The sequence below is a fragment of the Molothrus ater genome, chromosome 3, assembly GCF_012460135.2.
Source record: "Molothrus ater isolate BHLD 08-10-18 breed brown headed cowbird chromosome 3, BPBGC_Mater_1.1, whole genome shotgun sequence".
Lineage (NCBI taxonomy): Eukaryota > Metazoa > Chordata > Aves > Passeriformes > Icteridae > Molothrus > Molothrus ater.
Genome location: NC_050480.2, coordinates 5,114,236 through 5,136,312, shown reverse-complemented (window position 1 = coordinate 5,136,312; position 22,077 = coordinate 5,114,236). Strand labels below are relative to the sequence as shown.

At 51.6% G+C, this 22,077-nt stretch overlaps 1 protein-coding gene and 2 long non-coding RNA genes across 4 annotated transcripts in view; all 3 read left to right on the top strand.

The window, feature by feature from the left end:
* LOC118685299 (uncharacterized) overlaps positions 1–6,317 on the top strand; it is a 58,954-nt gene extending 52,637 nt beyond the window's left edge. The window contains exon 5 of the long non-coding RNA XR_004979956.2: positions 4,666–6,317. This is a non-coding gene — a long non-coding RNA (uncharacterized LOC118685299). The remainder of the gene's footprint in view (positions 1–4,665) is intronic.
* A 5,816-nt stretch (positions 6,318–12,133) lies between these two features.
* Positions 12,134–14,133, top strand: LOC118685296 (uncharacterized). Of its 2 annotated transcripts, XR_004979954.2 has the most exons (3): positions 12,134–12,840; positions 13,524–13,805; positions 13,989–14,133. It is a non-coding gene; the product is annotated as an uncharacterized LOC118685296 (long non-coding RNA). The 2 variants fall into 2 exon arrangements; XR_008508287.1 differs by lacking the exon at positions 13,989–14,133 and having other exon boundaries at positions 13,524–13,935.
* A 2,979-nt stretch (positions 14,134–17,112) lies between these two features.
* The window catches only part of KIZ (kizuna centrosomal protein), a 28,770-nt gene continuing 23,805 nt past the window's right edge, over positions 17,113–22,077 (top strand). Inside the window, 3 exon segments of the mRNA XM_036380587.2 lie at positions 17,113–17,201; positions 18,769–18,831; positions 20,130–20,277. Coding sequence (XP_036236480.1) covers positions 18,803–18,831; positions 20,130–20,277 — 177 coding nt within the window. The 5' untranslated portion in view covers positions 17,113–17,201; positions 18,769–18,802.

Sequence of the window (22,077 nt, the reverse complement as noted above, 5' to 3'; positions counted from 1 at the left end):
TCATAATAGTTGGGAGCTGGATAACAACGCCCCGCTGCCGGGGCTGATCTATTCTCCTACGCCAGCGCAGGGAATTGGTCTCCACCAAAGCAGAAAATGGAGCCGGCTTTTCAGGAGGGTTTAAAATTAAGTGGCTCTGGAGTCACCAGATGATGGTTTCGGTAATATTTCTGTGGCCAAGCCAGCCCTTTCATACTGGGAGATGCTGGTCTGCAAAGCAAATGTCCCACAGCACCAAACCAGAGCTCCCTACAGAAGTTTAAGTTTGGTTTTCAGTTCCCCAGGGCAGCACTGCTGGGGATGGGAGGTGCTGCTGCCTCTCTGGAGTGACTCTGGGGAGATTGGTGAGGTTTAAGAGCAGCAATGATAAAAGGAATGACACATGCTCTGGATTTATCAAGAATATCCGCCTAGGTTTGCTTTGGAAAGGCAGAAATGAGGGGGCTGCTTGAGAGCGAGGGCTGGGCACCTCTGGCGATGGTGGGCAGAGTGACACAGGGTGACAGAGCCACCACTGGAGCGGGGCTGGAATAACGGGCTCCTCCCATGCCTGGCTGATGCTCGTGGCACTCCATCCCAGCTGGCACCCTGGCGAGGGCAATCTCAGCAATTAGTTTAACTCTGGCTCTCCAGTTTGGTTTTGCAGGGGAGGAGGTGCAGTCACCGCGCAGCAGCCACGGAGCTCGCTTGCAGCAGGTGCCTTCCAGTGGCTCCCGGCCGTGTCCCAGCTGGAGGCTGCCTGACAAGTGACGTTTTTCCCTGATCCCAGGCCAGCCCAGCCGGATGCTGCAGCCATCCCCTCACTGCTGGCCGCTGCTCCCTTCTCCTGGCGCGCTTTGTGCAGCTGGGGTTGGCTCGTGCGATAAATGGACGCCGTTCAAAAATATGACTCCTCTGAACTTTTTAACCTTTACACGAAAGGGAGGAATTCTAAGAGCAATGGGTAAAATTCAATTAACTGAGATGACAGAAAATAATCTACTGAGCACATACATCAGGCAATTGGAAGCTTTCATACCTTTCAAAAAGGAAATAACCTATTTCTTCCCTTGTTATCTAATGACACAGAGTTTATTTCTCTGGAAGCAGTTACAAATCTACCTAATGGGGCCTAAATGCTGTTGCCAGGCAATTAGGGGTTCATTGTGTGGCTAATTCTTTCATTTCCGTGGCGGTGGTGATTGCAATGGTGGGCAAGCCGAGGTCCCTGGGCCGTGTTTGCCCCCTGGGCCATGTTTGCTCCCGTGTGGAGCACATCCCTGGCTCTGCTCCTGTGTGGAGCACACCTCTGGCTCTGTTTGCTCCTGTTGGAGCACACCTCTGGTTCTGCTCCTGTGTGGAGCACACCCCTGGCTCTGTTTGCTCCTGTTGGAGCACACCCCGGGCTCCAGGTGTGCCATGCTCCGTGGCTCTGCCCGGGGCACCCCTGGCCTTGTCACGCCGTGACTTATTCAGTGTCTGATCCATGAGTTATCCCGTCCCTCTGAGCTGATTCCAAAGGTTCCTGCACAAGCCCGGGCAGCTTTTGGTTATGAATGAGTGCAGAGAGACACACAGGGGCATTATTTATCTAAAATATATAAGCAGGAGGAATCTTCATAAATCACAGGCTGCTATTATCCTGGGGTTCATGACAGCCATATCTTTTTTTTTTCCTACAGAAACACAGAATACATTAAACACCCCAGGCCTTGGAAAGGGGCCTTTCAAACCTGTACAATTGCTCTGTTTATCCCATTCCTTTAGCATTTAATATTTGGAGTCTGTTCTGCACAATCAATCTTAACATTACACAATTGATCTTCAAATTAGGATTTAAGCCAGAATTTATTGAGGGGAAGCTCCTATATCTGCCTGTAGGAATATTGTTGTTTATGACCTGAGGAGTGGGGTGGTTAATCCTGGAGGGAGAGCCTTTGGAAAGCTGTTTTACATTGGGCTCTGCTCATGTCAGGCCTGTTGGGGAGCACTGGCAGGCGTGGGGGAAAGGCTGTGCCTGGACCTGGATGCTGCAGGAGACCTGGCATGCTGCAGGAAACCTGGGATGCTGCAGGAAACCTGGGACGCTGCAGGAAACCTGGGATGCTGCAGGACATTGCTGCCCTGCAGTGGCACCTCACAAGATCATTCCAGAAGGCCCCTCCTTGGGCTGCACTAATCAAGGGCTGTGCCCAACAGTTTACTACAGCATTTAATTAAACAAATTTACCTTTTGAGGGAAAATCCTTCGCAGGCAATTTGGGTTCTGGTGTATCAGAGCCTTTTTTTGAGGTGACTAGTGCTTTTAACCACTGTCTAAAGTGCAGACGGTGTTAATTAGCATATTTAGGATTAAGTAGATTTAGCATGCAGTAATCATTCCCTAATTCAGTAAGAACTATCTCTGGTGAATAGTGGACATTAATGACAGTTGCAAGAGCTTAGATATTACATAATCACTAATTACATTCTGCACAATTAGCGGAGACTCCTCAGTGTGAATGGCTAATGGCTGATTTGTGTCAGCAGCCTGTTCTGGCTGTAGAGAAATATAAACAGTCTGCATAATGTTCTGAGGGAATTAGCATAGGGAAGGAGGTTATCTGTGGAGGTGGGAGGCCGGAGGAGCTCTGATGGATGGGCTGAGCCTGGAGCCAGCGTCGTGCCTGGACACATGTGCCTGCCCTTCCTCAGGATGCCCTCAAAATGCCACCACACGCTTCGAGGCTCTCAGCTCCCATGGGCAGAGGATAAATCTGGCACCCAGAGGCCTCTGAGGGAGTGGTGGGGTGTTCTACTGGGTGCTGAGTGAAGCAGTGCAGAACTGGCACCCACAGCCAAACCCTTGGTCCATGGAGGCCTTGTGCTCCGTGCCAGGGAGCAACCAGGAGTGAAGTAGGGCAGGGAGCAGCAACGTGCAAGTGCTGCTTGGTTTGTTTGGGGTTTTTTCCCCACCACTCTGTCTCTGAAAATAAAAATGCAGTAGTGTCTTGCCCTGCCACATTTGGCATTTCCTCACCATTAACCATTTCCTAAAAGGATGAAAAAACTGAGCTTTGGTTTCTGCCCATCGTGCGTGTCAAAGCTGCCCCTCTGGAAAACCTTGGGCAAATCTTCTGGGGATTTGGGCAACACTGAGGTGGCAGGCAGGGGAATCAACCCATGCCCCATTAATTTTTAGTGATGGATTCTTACAAGCAAATTCAGGCTCCTGCATTTGTTGTGTGATTAAAATGAGGAATAGCAGTATTAAGCTGAGGGAATAGTTTTGGACAAATCCCAAGCTGGAGACCAGCACTGGGCCCCTATACCTTGAGGTATTGGGTATTTTAAATTAAGATTGCATGTGGTTTTAAAAGGCATTGTCAGAGCAAAAGCAATTTAACAAAAGGCAATGTATCTGACGGCGACTCTCCTGTCTGCCAAGTGCTCTTCTCTGCGAGCGCATTGTAGGGAAGCAGATTACATCTCCTGAATATTTTTGTCTGTTGCTCGGTTCATTTTCATAATAATAACTCGCATCCGTCTCCATCCTTTCATGTTGAAGGGTTGCAAACTATTACACAAACACACCCGCTCCTGCTGCAGCCACCTCCAGGGCACAGCCGGCGGCTTTCGGCAGCGGGGAGCGGGATGTGGCCGCTCGGGGGGATGCTGACCCCCTCTGCTCGGGGGCATGAGGGGTTCTGGGGAGCCCCAGCCTGCAGCTCACCCCACCTCGTGCCTCCAGCACGGACCTGTGGGTGCCTGGCTGCTGGGGAAACATGGGGCAGGTGAGTCACGGTCCTGCCTGTGCCTGGGGGGGACCTGCAGAGGACACAAGGGGCCAAGAGAAGCTGTGGATGCCCCTGGATCCCTGGGAGGATTCCAGGCCAGCTTGGACAGGGCCTGAGCGACCTGGGATAGTGGGAGGTGTCCCTGCCCATGGCAGGGGGTAGAATGAGATGGACTTTAAGGTCTTTCCAAGCCAGGATTCTGTGTCTGAAGGAAAACACCTCAAAGCTGTGGAAGCCTCAGCGAGACTACTTCTGCCCCAGCACACGAGTGGCTGTGCCCCATTCCACACGCCCAAGCAGGACTTGGGGAGGGTTTATAACATCTGCCATGTTGTTTCCCAGCTGCTGGGATGTTCAGAGTTGAGGCTGAACCTACTGGCCTTTGGGTACCTTGTCTAGAAACCCCATTTTTTCATCCCTGTGGGGCCAGCAGCTGGGCTGGCATGAGGTAAGGAGAGCAATGGTGGGGCTGAGGCCAGCAGGATTTCTCTCCTGCCAGGGAGGAGCAGTTCAGCAGGGCAGACGTGGCACAGAGATCACCATGTTCAGTTAGGATCACTCAAAGCCACGCTCCTCAGTGTCACCAGTGGCTTTTCTGTGGCAAGGACCAGTCCCTGCTGCTGGCCTCAGAGCATCCCAGCTCCTCCAGCCTGGTGCTGGGGGTTGGAGACAAGTCTCAGGCCCCAGCACGGGCAGCATTTCCCTAAGTGCTGTTTGCTGAGGCAGGTGCTATTCCTTACATTATCGCCGGGACATTTAAATCTCACTGATTGGCATTGTTGTCTCAAAGACAGTGTTTTTCCTGCTGAGAAACTGCATTAGATCGGCGAAACGGAGCTCATTTCCATTCACTCAGCAGTCTCTCTAGAAATGACATGCAGTGCTTGAAACTGTTTATTTCCAAATTCAGGCCTCCTCCGCATCAGTCATCAGCTTCAATTACCAGTTTTCCGGAGCCGAGCCATCAGGCAGTCTGACACGAGGGTCCAACCTAATTCCCACCTTCTCCAAAGTCAAGAGCATAATGTGCAGATGAAAAGGTGGAAAATAGCCTGGACTTCATTAGCATGCAGAGCCCGGCTGTTCATTTGCTTGCTGCGAATGGAAGTTCTGACACTCGGCGCCTTCTGCAATATGAGAAAAGTCCTCTTCAGAGTATATGATGTCCTCACCAGCCAGCAAAGGTCATCAAAAAGGCAGGCGCTGACCTTGCTCCCTGCTCTTCATGACTAGTTTATTGATTCCAGGAACACCTCATTACATGCCGGATCAACATATTATTGCCATGTTCAGCGGCTGAATTGTTTACAAGTGTCTTTATAACCAGCAGAAAGCCTTCCGGATGATGCATGACTACACTCATTTGGATGTGACCTGCCAATTAGATGTTATCCGATCCGGTGCCGTGTGTCCTGATCCCTGACCGGGCCCGCTACCCTGCATCAGCACGGGCCCATTTACTACTTCTTTCGAACGGCTCTTTGGCAAAGTGTCCATTAGCCTGTCAGTCTGTAAATATTTTATTTTTTTTTTTACCTCGGGCAGAGCGGTGGAGGCGCCGCCGGCGCTCCCGCTCTGTCATTTGCTATGCATGAAGTTGATAATCAGCTGGGGGAGGCAAGGGGGTGTTTTATGGCAGCGTCTGATGGCCCACCCCATTTGCAGTCAGCCTGCGTGGCCCGCGCTCCCGCGCCGCGTGCCACCCCGCCACAGGGACCCGGCATATTTTATTCCAGCACCGCGAGACTGCTGATTTATCGGTGGGGGGAAGGCAGGAGCGAACCCTCCCCGTGCTCAGCCTCCCCCTGCCCTGCCTCCAAAGGCCCCATAACTTACCACCCAGCAAATGCCTTCCCCCTTCTCCATCTTTCCGGCGCTTTGTGTTCTCCCCCGTTAATATATTGCGCTGCGTTATTTATCCCGGCCCACAGCCCGGGGTATTTACACGCGCGGAGAGGCGAGAACTTCAAAAATAAATCACGGGGCACGACTACTATTTTAATCTCTCATTACAGACACTTCTGTGGCTCCATAAAGAAAAGAGTGGCGCGGCAGCTCGACGAGCGAGTCCGTAAAGAGAGATCTTCCGTGCCAAAAAGCGGCGCTGGGATCGTGGCTTCCGGGCACCAGAAATCTGCACAAGCTGGGGTTTTGATTTTTCCTCCTCAGCCTTTGGTGGTGGTAGGGTGGCTGAGATGCCAAAGGAATCTCTGTGCAGCCATGGATGTGGCTGATGAGGCAGTGCCAGGATGTCCGGGGGGACTGTGGCCTAGGTGGAATATGATAAAATGTTCACACACACGGCACTCTCTGCCCAGAGCTCTGCAAACGTTAATCAAGCTGCCCAGCGCCCCTTGGCAAGTGTCAGTGCTGAAATCCCCTTGCTGGGGTTAAATCCAGGGACCAGAAGGGCTAAAGGGCTCCAAGGGTGAACCCACAGCCCCAAAAGCACCACATCTCCAGTATCCTGCTCTCCAGAGCCAGCATTGCATCTCCCCAGTCCCAAAACCCACCGTGCCAGGCCCTGGGCTGCCAAACCACAGGAATGTGACAGGAGGGAGGGATGCCCATGCTGGGTGACAGAAAACAGCTGAGGGTTCAATTCCCTCCTTACAACATGAAGCGTTGGGAATTGGGGGCTGGAAAAAGGGGGATTTGAATTCCTTAAAACAACACAATTAGCTTCCAAAATAAAAACTGGAATGTGTTTGTTTAATTAAAGCTGAGGAAAAACACACACTCAGGTCAAACCAGCCTCAGGCTCCAGAGACAGCACAGTGCATTGATCTGAATTTTGGGAAGGAGTAGAAAAAGCTTCCATTTCCTAGCAAATCCCTGGCTCTGGGCAGCCCTGGAGCTGCGGGTGTTGAATATTCAGAGGGCTGATTCCCCACAGTGAGCTTGGAGCCGGCGCTGCAGCCAGGTAACAGCAGGAATGGAGCCTGGGAGCTCCAAATCCCAAATGTGGGATCTCCACTGGGGCGCAGGATCTCCCTCCCCCGGGGGAGGCACCAGGTCTGGCCTGTCCCATGGTCCCAGTGGGGAGTCTGGCCTTATTTTGGCTCTGTTAAGCCTGCAGTGGTTTATCAAGCCCCAGACATCCCTCCAAATTTGGCACCTCATCCCTTCTGTTTGTGTCCCCGTTACTGGATTTCTGTTCATGATGTAAATTCTCCTTTTAAATGGGAGAAAAAAATCAGCTCTTTATGACAGCAGACATGAAAGTTGTACGACTATGGAGAAGTGCATTAACCTTTCCTTTAGCTTGGAGAACTTCATCATCTTTTAAAAATCAACTTTTTATTAATTTTTGAATGATGCTTAATGCCTGAGGGGAGTGAGGAGCAGTGGCAGTGGCAGCACCAGTGGAGCTCTTTGCCAATCTAACTTAAGGTCAGGCTTGCAAGTGCTGCAGGAACCACAGCCCATGCAGATACAGAATCACGGAATTGTGAAGGTTGGAAAAGCCCTCTAAGATCACCGAGTCCAAGCATTCCTCCAGCACTGCCAAGGCCACAGTGTCCCCAGGTGCCACACCCAGACATCTTTTAAACCCCTCCAGGGATGGGGATTCAACCACTGCCCAGCTCCAGGGCAGAAGCAGCCAAGCACTGTATCTTTCCATACAGCCCGTGGGGGTGCATTAAACTGGTGGTGCTTGGCCAGCCTGGATCTGGACCTCTGCATCCATGTGTGTAAGGATGAAGGAGCCACCTCAATTTTACTGTAAGATTGGGTTTCCCTGGCAGAAAATCAGGATGTCCTTCCTGTGCTGAAATTTGGATTTAGCCGGGCAACTGTCAGCCGTTCTTCCTTGGAGACTGGGGCAAGGAGACAGCCAGGAGAAGCCAGCCCCTTTCCAGGGGGTTGTGTAGGGAAGGAAGCAGCTGAAGGGCTGATAATGCTGCACCCAGCGAGAGCAGTTCATGAGGCCACAGACCTCACATGGATCCACCTGCCCGGAGCTGGGGGACGTGTGAGCCTCTCCAGGTGGTGGGCACACACTGTGCAGGATGGGCTCTTATTAATTACTACCAATAGCTTATTTCACATGTCATTCTTGATGGGATTTTGTTGCAGAGGGCTGCTGATATTTTAGGGATACGCAGGGCGAATCTCTGTCCGCGCAGCCAAATCCCCGGGCTGGGGCTCCGAAGCCGCCGGCACAGCCCTCGCCGAGTGTTTCCAAACTGAATAGTCATTGGTTTGGCAGATAATTCAGAAACTATTTGTATGAGCTGTTTATCAAATTATTAACTGCACAGATGTTGTTTGGTTGAAGAGCAGCTGAACCTTCTCTCTGCCAGCCGGGGAGACAAAGGTCTGCAGGAATAATTGGAGATGTGCATGGAATATTAAATTAATTTACTGCTCTTAATTCTTATGCAAATCCTGACCTCTGATAGAGCCTATCAATTACCCTGCACACAGGGAAAAGAAAGGAGAACAGTTTCTTTCTTTTCTTTCCCCCCCTCTCCTTTTTTTCCTGTTGTTCTCCAGTTTGGGGTTTTGTTTCTTTGTTGTTGTTGGTTTTTTTTTTCCCTTTTGAAAGGGAACTTGGGAAAGGAAATATTTGTGGGAAGAAAAAAAGCCATTTATTTGTGGTGCAAAGGGCCAGGATTATTTAATTGAATGTCCCGGTTGCAGCAATGTCCCCTGGGAGACAGGGTGCAGTTTTTAACATTGTGGGGTGCTCAGGGGAGGCCTGGGAATGTAGGCAAGAGCCAGGCTGGAATAGCTCCACATGCTTCCCCAGGAGGGGCCCCACTCTGCCAGCACTGTGGTGGGCTGAAGTGGGAGAGGGCTGGAGGCCCGGGCTGATCCCAGCTGGGTTTTGGTGGGGTTGGGGGCAGGAAGGAGCCCCTGGCTCTGCTGGAATCCAGCCGGGGTTCAGGTGGGTTATCAGGGAGGGCTTCCTGCCCCGACAGCGGGGCTGATTCTGCCAGTAATTACCAGGGAAGAAGAAAAGGAATTTGTTGTGAGATCCCAGGTAAAATGAAGCAGGATTTAATTGGTCCTCGTTAAACAGAGCTGGGTTTCCAATATGGAGAAAGGCCTCGTCCGGGCAGTGTTTAATTGGGGCTATGTGTGCGCTGCTCAGCCGGTGCTTAAAGGCAGGCGCTGGGCCCTGTTCTTTCATCCCATTTTCTAATAAGGATAAATAAACAGGATGAATAATGCCATCGGTCTCTCCCTCGACCCCTGTGAGACCCCAGCAGTGCAGTGCTGTTTGCCCCAGAGCTGCTCCCTGGGATCCATGAATCCAAGGCGAGCAGGATCCCTCGGCACGGAGCACCCGATGCGGCACCGATGGGCTCCGTTAGCAGAACCCCCAGGTCCAGCTACGGAGCAGTTTGGGGAATCCTTTGGTTAGTGGCTGTCACAGGGGAGCCTGAGGAGAGGATGGGGCTCAGGGGGGGAAAGGAGGGAGAAAAGAATGGAAAATAAAATTATGTCTTTCCCTTCTATTTTTCCTTTTTTATTTTCTTCCCCCCGTAAATCCTGGGAAGCGCTGGGAGACTGCACTCCCCCTCCCACGCCGCCCACTCGGGTAATTTCATTTATCCCGCAAATCTAATTAGCAATCCGTGGCTGACATTAATACAGATCTAATGAGGCCGGTGATGACCAGATTATCAGGCGAGTGCTGACAGAGCCTTAAAGGCGCATCGAGCCCTGCAGTCAGTGGGACCTGGCAGGGGAAAAACTGCTTTAAAGGGGGAGAAGAAAAAAAAAAAAAAAAAAAAAAAAGAAAGGAAGAAAGAAAGAAAAAAAATAGACGAGGGAGGGGGAGAAAAACATGAGGAAAAGCAGTGCGGGTAGGGCTTGGCTGCTTAGCTTATTAAGGGAGCTGGAGCTTTGCTGGACGCAGTTTATCCACCAGCATCGGGCCTCTGTCCCTGCTTCTCCCGAAATACCGTTCTGCAGAGGAGAAAAAGGAGGGGGGAAATAAGGGGGGAAAAAAAATAAGAAGAAGCTGGAGCCCAAGGAGTCGCTGTGCAATTTATTCCAAGGGGTGGCTGTTGAGAAGGCGGCAATTTGTGGCGGCCGGGGGTTATTTAGTGCGATATGAAATCAAATGATCCTATTGCTCAAATAACAGTGTCTGGGAGGAGAAGCGAGCGCGCTCCAAAGGTAATTGTCTCCAGATGATATTCCTATTATCCCCCAATCCCGGCCTAAACGCTGCCAGCGCCGGACTGGAATCGATACGGGGGGAGGACCGGGGGGATCCCGGGGCCGGGGGGAGGCATCCCCGGCACTGACCCCCCTCGGGAAGGGCGGCAGGGCTTCGGGAAGACCCTAAATTCCCTGTGGCTGCTGCCTGTCCATGCCTCGGCGGGAGCGGCAACACCGGCGGGGGAGCCGAGCCCGGAGCCCAGGTAAGGAACCTACGGGGCGACGGGGAGTGGGAACCCGGGCCCTTCCGTGCCCCGGCGGGCAGCCGCTCTCCGAGCGGACCCTTCTGCATCGCATCACCCCAGCCCAGGCTGTCGGGTCCGGTGCGACCTCCCGCGGCCCCGGTCCAGCCCCGCCGCGCTCGGTCAGCCGCTGCTTGCGGTCACCGATGCCTGCGGTCACTGCCGCCTGCGGTCGGTCCCGTTTGCCCGGAGCCGCTGGAAGCGCAGCCGGACCAGGGGCGGTTTCACTCTGGATCCCCGGGTAGTGGATGGAGCGGCGGCCCCCGCTCTCCGCGGCGCTGCCCCGATGGTAAAATCGCCGGAATTCAATGGCTTTGAGGGAAACGGCGGGGGAAAATCCAAAGGGACGGAAGGCGGTGAGGGGGAGACGGGAGCGAACCGGCGGCACCTACCTGGGCAGGGGTCCCCGGGGCCGGGGCCGAGGCCGGGCTCGCTCCGTGGCCGCAGCGACAGCGGGGACCGAACGCTCCGGATGCGGCAGCCCAAGGCGAGCGGCGGCCCCGCAGCTGCTCCCCCAAATTCCATCGGGGCGTCCCCCACGCCCCCGTGGGGTGGCCGGGGTTCCGCCCGGAGCTGCGGGTACAGGGACGGGGATTTTCCCCTTTCCGCCTTTCTTTGTCAGCCTTTCGCCCTGGCGGGCAGCGCGTCCCCGGCGCTTCGGGCATAGAGAACAAACGCGCTCCTCCTGCAAAAAAAAAAAAAAAAAAAAAAAGAAAAAAAAATAATGCGAGTATTGAGGGAGCGAGACTCCGGCTGGGGCGCTCAGGAGTGTCCCGGCTGGGGCAGCTCTGTGCTCCCGGGGGCCAGGGTTTGTCCCGGACCCGTAACAGCGGGAGGTGGCTGTGCTGAACTAGCGGGGACGACGCTGCAGGGGAGCAGCAGGAGGAGAATGCTCGGGGTCAGGCGCCTCTCTCGGGTCAGGTCCTGGTGAAAACAGGGCACAGGTCACCCCCCGGGCCGCCAGGAGAGGCTGGTGCGGTTTGTGTGTCTGCAAACGGGCAAAGCATTTGGAACCTGAAGCCTGGAGGGGAGCCCCAGCCTTTGCCCACCCCATGCTGCCTCACAGATATGTTAGAACGTGTTTTTCAGCACTGTCAAAATGCGCTGTTGGAAGATTTTTCCATCTCTGCTCAAGCCTTTTTCTCAGCTTCAGCCTCAGGTTCCTATTTCTGTTTGGTATGTTCTGAATGGAGTGCAGGGCCCAGGGGTGCTGAGCTCTGAGCAGACAGAGTTTAATTAATTGAATAGTCCCGTGCTTGTTCTCCTGCTTTTTACAAACAAATGAACAGTTGATATGTGTGGATCCTTTCATTCACCACCAGAACAATCCTCTGCATGGGACAGGGGGAAAGTGCCTAATCAGTCACAGCAAACCAGCACAGTGGTTTGGGGTGGGAAGTGAAAAATACCATGTCCACTCAAACCTGGATTTCACAGCACTGGAGGACTGGGAGAGGCAGAGTGCAGGACTCGCCCCAGGTGAGACCTGGGCTGGCTGCACACACAGTGCTTCCTCAAAGCGCTCCCAGGTCTGGGCATTCAGCTCCAGACATCTGGCAGAAGTGAGACTGGAACAGGGGCAGCAGCCAAGCCGTGCCCAGGCAGGAGCTTGGGGTTCCCTACGGAGTGAGCTCGGAGCTCCACGTTTGCTCTCCTCCTGCACGGCCCTTTTGCTGATCCGCTCGCTTTTATTTCCCAGAGTCGCTGCTGACCCGCAGGTGTTCCTGCTGAGACACAGACGTGGTGGTGGGCAGTGTTTGAATGCTGGGCTGTGAGGAGGCCAGGGATCCTCCAGGGACCCCGTGTTTGTCTGTGTGTCTGTCCCAAGAGCCGCGCCCCGCTGCCCGTGCCGCCAGATCCCGGATCCTGGCCCCGCACACCACACAGCTCGCCCAAGTGCCCTCCCTTTGTTTCAAACTCTTGGAGCCTGGAGCACTTGTTGAACCTGACCACAAGTGCATCAAAGTGGCTGACAATTAGGAAATAAACAAATATCATTTGAGGTGGTTTTGGGTGGAATGCAGTCATACATAGATGGGCTTGTTGTTGCTGTTATCATATTGAATATTCCTCATAGTTGGGATATTTGTGCTGTGCAGCAGCGTCCCCGGCACGGCAAACACTGCATTATCTCGCTGTGCAAAGGCTTCATTAATCACACCAGACAATGGGCCAGACACATCCCTTTAAGCCTGGTGCTGGGATCCTCCAGGCTTTTCACCTTGTCCAAACGCTTCATCCCTGTCAATGCAGGCAGCAGCTCTTCAAAACCGATGGCTCTGAACTGTGGGACTGACAGGAAAACGTCTAATTCTGTTAAAAGAATTCCCCAGTTATTTTATATTCTCCCTTTGATTTTTCATGGCTTGTAGAAGCTAAACTTTTTCAGTCTTTCCGTCTGTACATGAGATCAATCCAGGAATTTGTTAAAACACTAATGAAAGAGCCTGATAGATCTGTGTCCTTTAAAGCAGCAGCAGCAGCAGTGGCAAGCACTGAGATCGAGCAGGATGGAGTGGCCTGGCCAAGCCGTGGCCCTGCTGGCAGGAGCTGCAGAGTGGACAGCAGAGGGAACACAGCTTGGTGGTGAAGGGGCTGTTCTCCTGAAAGAGGATCCTGGCAAAAATGTGGCTTGGTGCAGGAGATGGCACGCCAAAGGCAAGGTAGGACTTTGTGTGCTGGGAACAGGTGTGGGTGCATGTCCCCTTTTCCTCACTGCAGTGTCCCCTTTTCCTCACTGCAGTGTCTCCTTTTCCTCACTGCAGTGTCCCCTTTTCCTCACTGCAGTGTCCCTTCTCACGCAGTGTCCCCTTTTCCTCACTGCAGCAGGACAGTTGGGCACAGGGAATGCTGAGAGCCCCTGGAGCGATGGTCTCCATCCCACATCTGTGAGAAGGGGAGCTCGTGGTACTTGTGGCAGGCTTTGCCTTGTGCTGGGTTCTGTCTCCTTGGGTCAGGCTGCAGCTGAGCAGGACCCCGGTCCCCCCCAGCCATGGGACCCCAACAGGCACTTGTGGCACTGGGTTTGGCTGTGTGTTGGGAACCATTTCTGCCGCTTGCAGTCTGATCACTGCAGGCCTGAATGAGCCAAAATACCCTCTCCTGCACAGAAATACACCAGAGCTGGTTCAGCTTGGGGAACACAAGTTGAAGGAGCCATGGCACAGGGCACTCACAAGTGTGAGGTGTAGATGCTTTCAGGGAAGATAAGGGTTGAGCCCCTTGGCTGTGAGTGGTTGGGTTCAAATTCAGCCTCTGGGCTCACATCTCAAAAAGCCTGAATTCAGTTCTCATTTTTCCAGGGACAGGGAAACTCAACACTATCAATTTCTTCTTTCCTCTTCAGACAGCAGCAGACACTTGAATGGAGACTCCTCGTGTTTACAGCCTGGCCACACGAGCAACTGAGACCCAAAATCTCCCTGACATCCTCTCTGGATGCTTGGCCTTGGAACAGCCTCATTCGTGGCACACCTGCTCCCTTCCACTCGTGGAGCCTTTTGTGCTGCACAGGACACTGGAAAAGCACTTGGAGATGGCTGGAGAAGGCTGGGGCTTCCTGGAAAATGATCTCTAAACCAGGCCCTTCCCTGTGCCGTGGCTTTTCTGGAGCTCGTTAATATCAGTGGTATGTGCTTATATCTCAATTCTCCAGGATTAATTCAAAATCCACGGACAGTGACATGCCTAGGGGCTTTTCAATTATGTCACTTTTGGCTAAGGCCCTTACATTTGTAATAAACATGACATGCTTGTAACTGCTGCAGTCTCCAGGTTTTTGTGTACTCAGCCGTTGTGTTCTGCATTCCAGGTTCCTGCTGGAGGAACTCTTTCACCTTCCCCAAGGCAGCAGATCTGAGGCCAGACGTGGTGTGCGCTGCTTGTGCATCAGACACGAGTAATAACAAGTTTGGAGGAACTGCATCACTTAATAAAAGCATTTTATTACATTTAAATGTATTAAAATGTGAACATTAAATTCAACGCGCTAATTACTGCTCCCAGGCATTGCCACTGACAGGAAATGGATCCTCACAATTGCTCTGCTGAGATCACTCACTGCTGTTACTGCTCTTTGGTTCCTGGTGTGTTATTAGTGCTCTGCATTTGGGACTTGAGTCATTAACAAAAAGGACTCATATTGGGCATTATGTAAATTCTGTATGTTTTCACACAGCTACCAGGGCCTGTGTTATATGTCTCATTGACAAAAAGAAAAGCAAATGCATTTGGCTCTGCCCTGGCTTGTGGGTGAGGGATCTCAGGGGTCACCCAGGCACAGAGAGGGAAAAGCTCTTCCTAACACATCTCTGTGTTTCTGCAAATCCCTTTCCAGTGCAATTTGTCCCCCCCACCCCACTTGCTGCATGTCCCATGACACCCTACCACGGACACCAACAATTCCTGCTCTGTAAGGAGTTTCCCACTTTTCTGGGAGCCAGGGGCTTCCCATCCCTGCAGCAGGCATGTGCAGCACATGGATCCATTGCCCTGGAAAACTGGAAAAGCCTGCCAGGGGTCTCTGGTAGGTGAGAGGCCTGTGGCCAAGTGCTCAGCTCCATAAGGCCAATCCTGCACCTTCTGGGATATGGTTACTTCCCAGAGGAGAGGGGGATGCTAAAGGACACGTGGCTGTCTCCCTAAATGAAAAAGAGTGTAAAGCTGTTCAGATTAGTGCACATCAATCCCTGCACTGGAATCAAGAGATGCTTTGGTTTGGCAGCACTGGGGACAAAGCCACCATTTCGTTCAAAGTGTATTTAATGCGACAGAAGGAGGCGGCTTCCTTTGACAGTTTTACAGCTCTTATCAGATTACATCAAAATTAAATTAAAACAATCTAAAAGAAGTGTGAAGTACTGCAGGGAGAACACAAATAAAACACTCCTCTTTGTAGGCTTTCAGGGAAGGGACCACATTCCTTATCAGGGATGGGAGGATGGAGATTATTCTTGAGTCAGTTATGAGCCCAGGGGCTGCGGTGAGCACCAAGACACGGAACAAAGTGAGAAATACATCAGGAGACCAGGCTAAGGCTCCTTAATTCCTTATTTTTTGTTAAATAAATAGCAGGATGGTGAGCCCTGCTGTGGTTCAACACCCTCAAGCCCCAACCTGAGGTTCATAGTGAATTAAAACCTCCCAGGGCTGCCCAGGAGACAAACTGTGCAGCCCAGTGGGTCAGGGACTATCAGCTCCTTTCCACCAAACCCTCAAAACTGGAGTAACGTGTCCTATTTTTTCAGTTTGGGAATAAGGCTTCCCGTGGGCTCAGGATTTCAGACAGTGCTGGAGGTGCTGGGAAGTTTTACACTGTTTTAGGTGTTCTTTTAGCAAGCACAAATATTTCTGAAAGCAGGGCCAGATTTCACCTGTGGGCTCCTGTGAAAGTGTGAGGGAGACCTCCAAAATACATCTTTGCTTTCAGTAAACAGAAGAAGGGGGGAGAACAGTCTTCATGACAAGTGCTCTATATGGGAATGCAGTACTAAAAGGCTCCCAAATCCCCTGCTGGGCATTCCTGGAGTGGGAAAGCTCTGACTCAAGCCAATGTTCTCAATAATTTGTTGAGCCAGGTATTTAGATGGACACATGGGGTCTGAGCCAGGCTAATTTGGGGGCAGCTGGGCGCCACTACATCCATTCCACAGAGCTTTTCACTCTGAGTTCAAATCCATGAGGCTGAGCTGGAGGCTGCAGGTGTTGGAAACATCAGGAATGCTGCTGGATCTCCAAACCCAGTCTAGGAACCCCAAAAGCTCCCGATCCCCCCAAGGCCAGGGCATGTCCCCAGCCAGAGCCTCCAGCTCCAGCTGAGCTTTCATGTGTCTGTTCTTGGCCAGAAGTTCTAAGGAAGCGTAATTACTGTGATGATCTCGCACTAATTGTACTCTGATTGCCATCCTAATTATGCTTAAGCATTTCACCGCTCTCTGCAATTTTGTCTATTGATGTATCGCTTCTCCTTCATTTCAATTATTCCCGCGGTATTCAGATTTTATTGGGGCCCTGGAATTTAAGCACTCATTTGGCAACTTCCTTTCAAAGGGATTGAAGTTTTTATCTGGAAATGAAAGGCGGGCGTTCTGTTTTCATTCTCCAGCTGGAGATGTGAATGCAGGGCTGGAGATGGCTGTGCGTGACTGTGGCTTCTCCAATATGAATTTTGGAGAGGTGACAGCACCAGAGGGACACAGTGGCACTCCAGAGGATGGGGAAATCAGGGTTTTTTTTTATTGAAAACCATGGTGTACAATAAACCCGGCAAAGCCAACTGTAACTGTTCAGCAGCTCCCAGTTATTTTTTGGATTGGCCTTGCAAATTTCCCCCTTTTCCTGTGACATGGATAGGTGCCCTCCAGCACCAAGCCGGGGGCTCAACACTTGCGGTAACAACGTGGTGGTGAGAGATGGGCAGACGATAAATAATTATTTAATTAAAAAAAAAAAGAAAAAAAGGAAAAAAAAGGGGGAAAAAAGGAAAAAAAAAGGGGGTAAAAAAAAGTCTTCAAGGCTTCCAAAGCGCCTCTGGGCGGCGCAGGCCGCGCCCGCCCGTTCCCATGGCAACGCGGGGCGGCACTTCCGGGGTCCCGCGCGGGGCACGGCGGGAGCCGCACGTGGGCACCGGCGGAAACCGCGCGGGGCGACCGGGATCGGGATCGGCACCGGGATCGGGATCGGGATCGGCACCGGGATCGGGAACGGCGCCGGGATCAGCACCGGGATCAGCACCGGGATCGGGGCCACTGGGACCGCCCCCGGGCACCGGCAGCCCCGGGATGCGCAGCCCCGCGTCCGCCAGCCCCGCGCCAGGTGAGCCGTGTCCCCCCGCAGGGTGATTGGGGTTCGGTTCTCGCCCCGGACGGGCGGATCCTTTCCCCGTCCTTGTTCTCATCCATCTCCTTTTTATTTTCCCCTTCGATATCTAAGTTCTGGAGCGGCTGGGAAGTCAGTCACCAAAGATTCGGCTCCTGACCGATGGACCACGCCGGGACGTGTAGCTGGACTTTAAATCCCCTCTCAGGTTGTTTATAGCCGGGGTTTGTTTCTGGTGCTGGGCCCTTGTCCAGCCCCATGCCGGGGGTTTGTTTGCTGTGCCTGCCCCAGGAGACCTTCCCTGGGTATCCCTGCCTGCCTGAGTGGCTGCTGCGGGCTGGCCAGTGGGGTGCTGAAAAAACTGAAAAATCTCTCTGGTGGGGAGGGAATGGGTTTTGGGGAGCCGAGGAACCCAGTGTGCTCCCTTGCGGGATGGGGGAGTGGGAAATGGGATCAGAGCACACATCAGGTCACATCCTTCGGCTTCTGCGTCCCTTAGGATATCGGTGTTCTCCACTGAAGCAGGAAAATTACTTGGAGAAGTGTGCAGGGAAATTACTTGGAGAAGTGTAAAAGCAAGATCTTGAAGTCTGCGTGTGCTTGGCTGTCCGTGGCATAAGAGGAAATTGAAGGGATGAGATCCCAGATGGAGCGTGGCTGTTAAATTGTGCACATGACACACAGCCCTAATCCTGCTCCAGGCGCTGGCAGGATCACATGGCTAAAAGGGACGCCTTGATCTCCCAGGCAGAGCGGCAGGAAGGGCTTTTCCTCTCTCCCTTCTCAGCAGGGAAACTGTGAAGGAATGTCTATGTGTGTAGGGAGAGCCCAAATCCACAAAAAAGTGTGCCAAGACTTGTTGGGATGTGTGATGTCCCCTTTGCTGTCTGATGACAACCTGATGCTGTTCCTGAAGAGGCTTTGCTTGTGGCAGGGTTTGCAGGGAGAATCTGCTGGAAGCCTCTCTTGGTTATTTTCAGTTTTTCCCTCAGGGCACGGTTGTTCATCCTCAGGTGCAATTTGGAGCTATTCAATAATGGCAGCTTTATTCTGTTCCCCAAAACATCTTCTCTGTGGGATGGCTCTGGGAGAGGTGTGGGTGACTTTGTGGTTTGGCATGTGTCTGTCTCATGCCTGGTGGCCTGGCACTGCTCCGGGCAGTTCCAATGGCTCCACAGGCTCTCAGCACCACCAGGATACCTGGTGGACACTTGCAGCACTGCTGCAGGTGGGGCTCACCTGGCTTGGATGCCAGGAGGGAAATATGAGCTTGGTTTCAAGTTCAGTGCCTAAATAAAAGACTTGGCTGGCATGTGGGGTCTGTGAGCTGGGAAGGGTTTTGGAATTGTGTTCTAATCCATCCCTGTGGCAGGTTCAGGGGAGCCTGTCCTGGGAACAACTCCAGCCAAGTGTTTCTTGCATGGAAGGGGGTCTGCTGTGGGATTGTGGGGCAAGAAGGGGAGGGATGGGCTTGGGAACTGCCCATTACAGGGTTCAGAGCCCTTCCTGGGCCTGTCTGGAGTCTCTGGCTGATTTGGTGGGTCCCATGTGGGTGTTCAGGAATCTTTTCCCTTGCCAGCAACCCGGTTCCAGTGAGGAACAGAGAGAGGGGTGAAAGTTTGGAGTTGTTCAGAGCTGGGCTGGCAGATGAGTCTGTAACTCCCAGCAAATCTGACCTCTCTGCTCAGTAAGGGTTGTGCTCTGCAAAACCCCCTAGTTCTGGTGTTCTCAGATGGTGAAATACTTTTATCTCACTGTGTGTTGTTTTCTTCCAGTGAAACCAGAAGGCTGGAATTAGGAAGGCAGAGAATGGAAGACACAATGGCTGATCTACACCTGTAAGCCTGTTTAAAAGCTTCTTAGGAGTTATTTTATTTTAGTTACAAAGGTTTAGTTATCTTGGAATTCCTTTAGAATGTTGTCTTGAAGGTTTTTCAGTAATAATACATTTATATTCATGTTAAGTGTAATGCAAAATTCATGTCTTCAAGTTATTGATGAAATAGCTGCAGCAGTAACATAAATGCCTCATTCTGTGGATACTAAAATCTTGAGAATAACCAACAAGCAGGTTGGCTTTATCCTATTTTTACAAAATCACCACAGCTTAGTCCATGCTGGAGAATCCCAGGGTCTTAGAAAGTTGAAAGCCTTAAGAAGCCCTAGGGGATATTCCAGGTTCTGGTCCTGCTCTTTGGATTCTTTCTGCAGTGTCTATTTAATCTAAATTGCATGGAGAGTCTGTACAAAAAAATCCCAACAAACCAAAGCAAAAAAAAAAAAATTCCAGAAGTCTAACAACCAGACAGGACTGAGAAGTGTCATCCAATGTTCCACCAATGTTCCATTCCTTTCCTCAGAGGTGTTCTGTAAATCTCCAGGGACTGAGTGCTGGGTGCTGTGGGAGCCCCTCTTCTGAAAGGGGCAGAAAATGCAGATACAAATTAAAGAAAAAATGTCTGGACAGGTGGGGCAGCATCACATCTACTTAGTTTCCTGATTTTATTGGATTTGGTTTAATCCAACAGGTTTAGAACTGCAGTTTCTCTGGACATCTTGGGGGCTTTGGGTTGCAGTTTGCCTCCTGGTTGAAGTGGAGCTGTGAGCCGCAGGGCATCTTTGGTGCCCATTTCCCTGTGTTGGCATTAATGCCATGTGGCTGCCCTGAAGGCACATCAGGAAAGAGGTCTGGCATCAGGAAAGGGAATCTGGTTTGTAGGTAGGAGAGAGCTGGGTCAGATGGATTTCCAGTGCCCCTCTTGGTGGCACCATGGATTTAGGCAGCTGTGAAACCGCAGCTTCGCTGCTCCCGTTTGGGTGACTTTCAGAACACGTTCCTCTGCTAGTTTTCATTTTGATTTAATGGGATAGGAGTGACTAGCACATAATCCATTTAAAACACAATTAGAGAAGATTTTTTATGTGTTTACCCTTTGGAACACCAAAGCCCCCCTGTGTAAATCTGCAGATAAGTGGCACATATATATTTATATAAATGTAGGTGTGCAGAAGAACAAATCTTCTCCTTTTTGGTGTTTGGGGCAGCTCCCCTCAGTGTTGTTGCATGTGTCTGAGGCTGAGTGATGGATGCTTTTGGTTTATTTTCACACCTTAAGTGCCCATTCTTTGCCTGCAGAGTGAGGCAGAATCTGCAGAGGCACCTGGAAGCGGTGTCAGCACGGCAGCAGCTGGCCCTGCGCCGGAACCAGGCCCTGCGCTGGGAATTCCTGCAGCTCGAGGCTCACATGGAAACCACAGGCTGGGAGAGCATCTGGAAGATGGAAGTATCTTCCTATAAGACTTGGTCATGGGTGTTTGCTGTTGTTATGCAGGAATCTCCTGGTATGTCCTAGAGCTGGAAGCAAACTCGATCAGGGTCTGTATTTCAGCTCGTGGGATAGACAGGTCTGAAGTACCCCAGATTCAACAGATGCTGTAAGAAAAAGCCAAGCCCTGAGGCTTCTTGAATCACATTATAATTATTATTATGTTGTTGTTGTTGTTGTTTTTCCCTAAAGTACAGTTTGGGATATTGCAAAGTGATGATTCCAGATTTTTAAAAATGAAAATGCAACATCTGCTTATGCCACTGATGCATGGAGCCAGGTTTTTGAGGGAGCACAGTCTGGGAGGGAAATGAATTCATTCCTGCTTTCTAAGAGCAGTGGCACTCCTCAGAAACACTTGGCTGTGTTTATTCCTCACACAGCCATAGCCTGTTAGATCTGGTGACATTCCCAGAGCATCCTTCCCTGGCTGCAGTGCAGTAGCCCAGAATTCAGAGCCTGTCCCTGGGGTGTGCCATTCCCTGCTTCTGATTTTTACTTGTTACTTGAAGCAGAGCAGGAGGGGGTCTGTGCTGCAGTGCCAGCTTTCCCCTGCTGTTTTGAAGGGGATTTTCCTCCTCAGCAGCCCTGGTGCACACCAGTCTGCCCAGTGTCAGGGATGGTGGTTCTGACACCTTCTATGAGTCCCAGTCCCAGTGCCACAGGTCGAGCTGCTCGTGGGGTTTTTGTTCAGTCCTTCCATTTCAGTGTTCCTGTGCCACCCATTTTATCTTTGCCAAGTTACAGTTACTTTTCAGAGCTGCTGAACAAATGACATCTCCTCCGTGTTAAGTTATGGAAAGCAGGAGAGTTATGGAGCATGCAATCATTTAATCTATCATGGGAGTACACAGAAAGAAATTATTGCTGTTTTCTCTCCTTTTTTTCCATAGAGAATGCCCTTTAGGAGTGCTTTATCACAACTCTCTGCACATTTATTACGTGGCTGTAGCTCACAAAACTCCTTTTGTTTCTGAAAGATGCACTTTTACTCCCTGTGTTTGGTCAGTAATTTTTAGGAGTATAAATTCACTTCAGCTTTCAGCAAAACCCAGGAGTTACATCTGAGTTTCTTTTGAGCATCTCGACTCCTCACGTGGTGAGGTTTTGTTCCCTAAAATTCAGGTTTCTCGAGCGGCTCCAACCTGGGAGCGCAGTGAAGGGCAGAGGCGGGCGAGTTAATTGAGTGAAGGATTCATTCCCATGCCTGTTCCCTGATGCAGCACGGGTCCTGTAGCTCTTTCAGCCCCGTCGTGCTGCTGCTGGGGGCTGCAGTTAGGAGCATGCAGGATTAATTGCAGGTGCTGCCCAGCTCTGCTCCCAGCGCTGCTCCAATAAACCCCAGAGTGCAGCAAGCCGTGTTTGGAGCAGCTGGCACGGAGCCTTTGCTGCCTGGCTGCTCTCTGGAAATTCTGCCAGGGATGGTTCCTCACAACGCCCAGCCAGTCGTAAGATGGGGTGTGAAAAACACATTGTGGAGCTCACTGTGTTTCATCCCAAAGTGAGTCATTGTCTGGGGGCAGCAGCAATATTTCGGTGCTACAGGTGCTGGTTGGGATGCAATAAATACAATAAATAAATAAATACAATAATACGAGCCAACAGGTTATTGCTGTTCTGTGGGATTCTAAATGATGGGGATGAATAAATGTGTATGAAAGCCCTGCAGCAGATTGTGTACAGGCCACGCTGCCTGGGCAGGGGAGCGGAAAAATGAGGAGCAAATGAGATCCCTGCTTTTAAATATGGTCTGAGTTA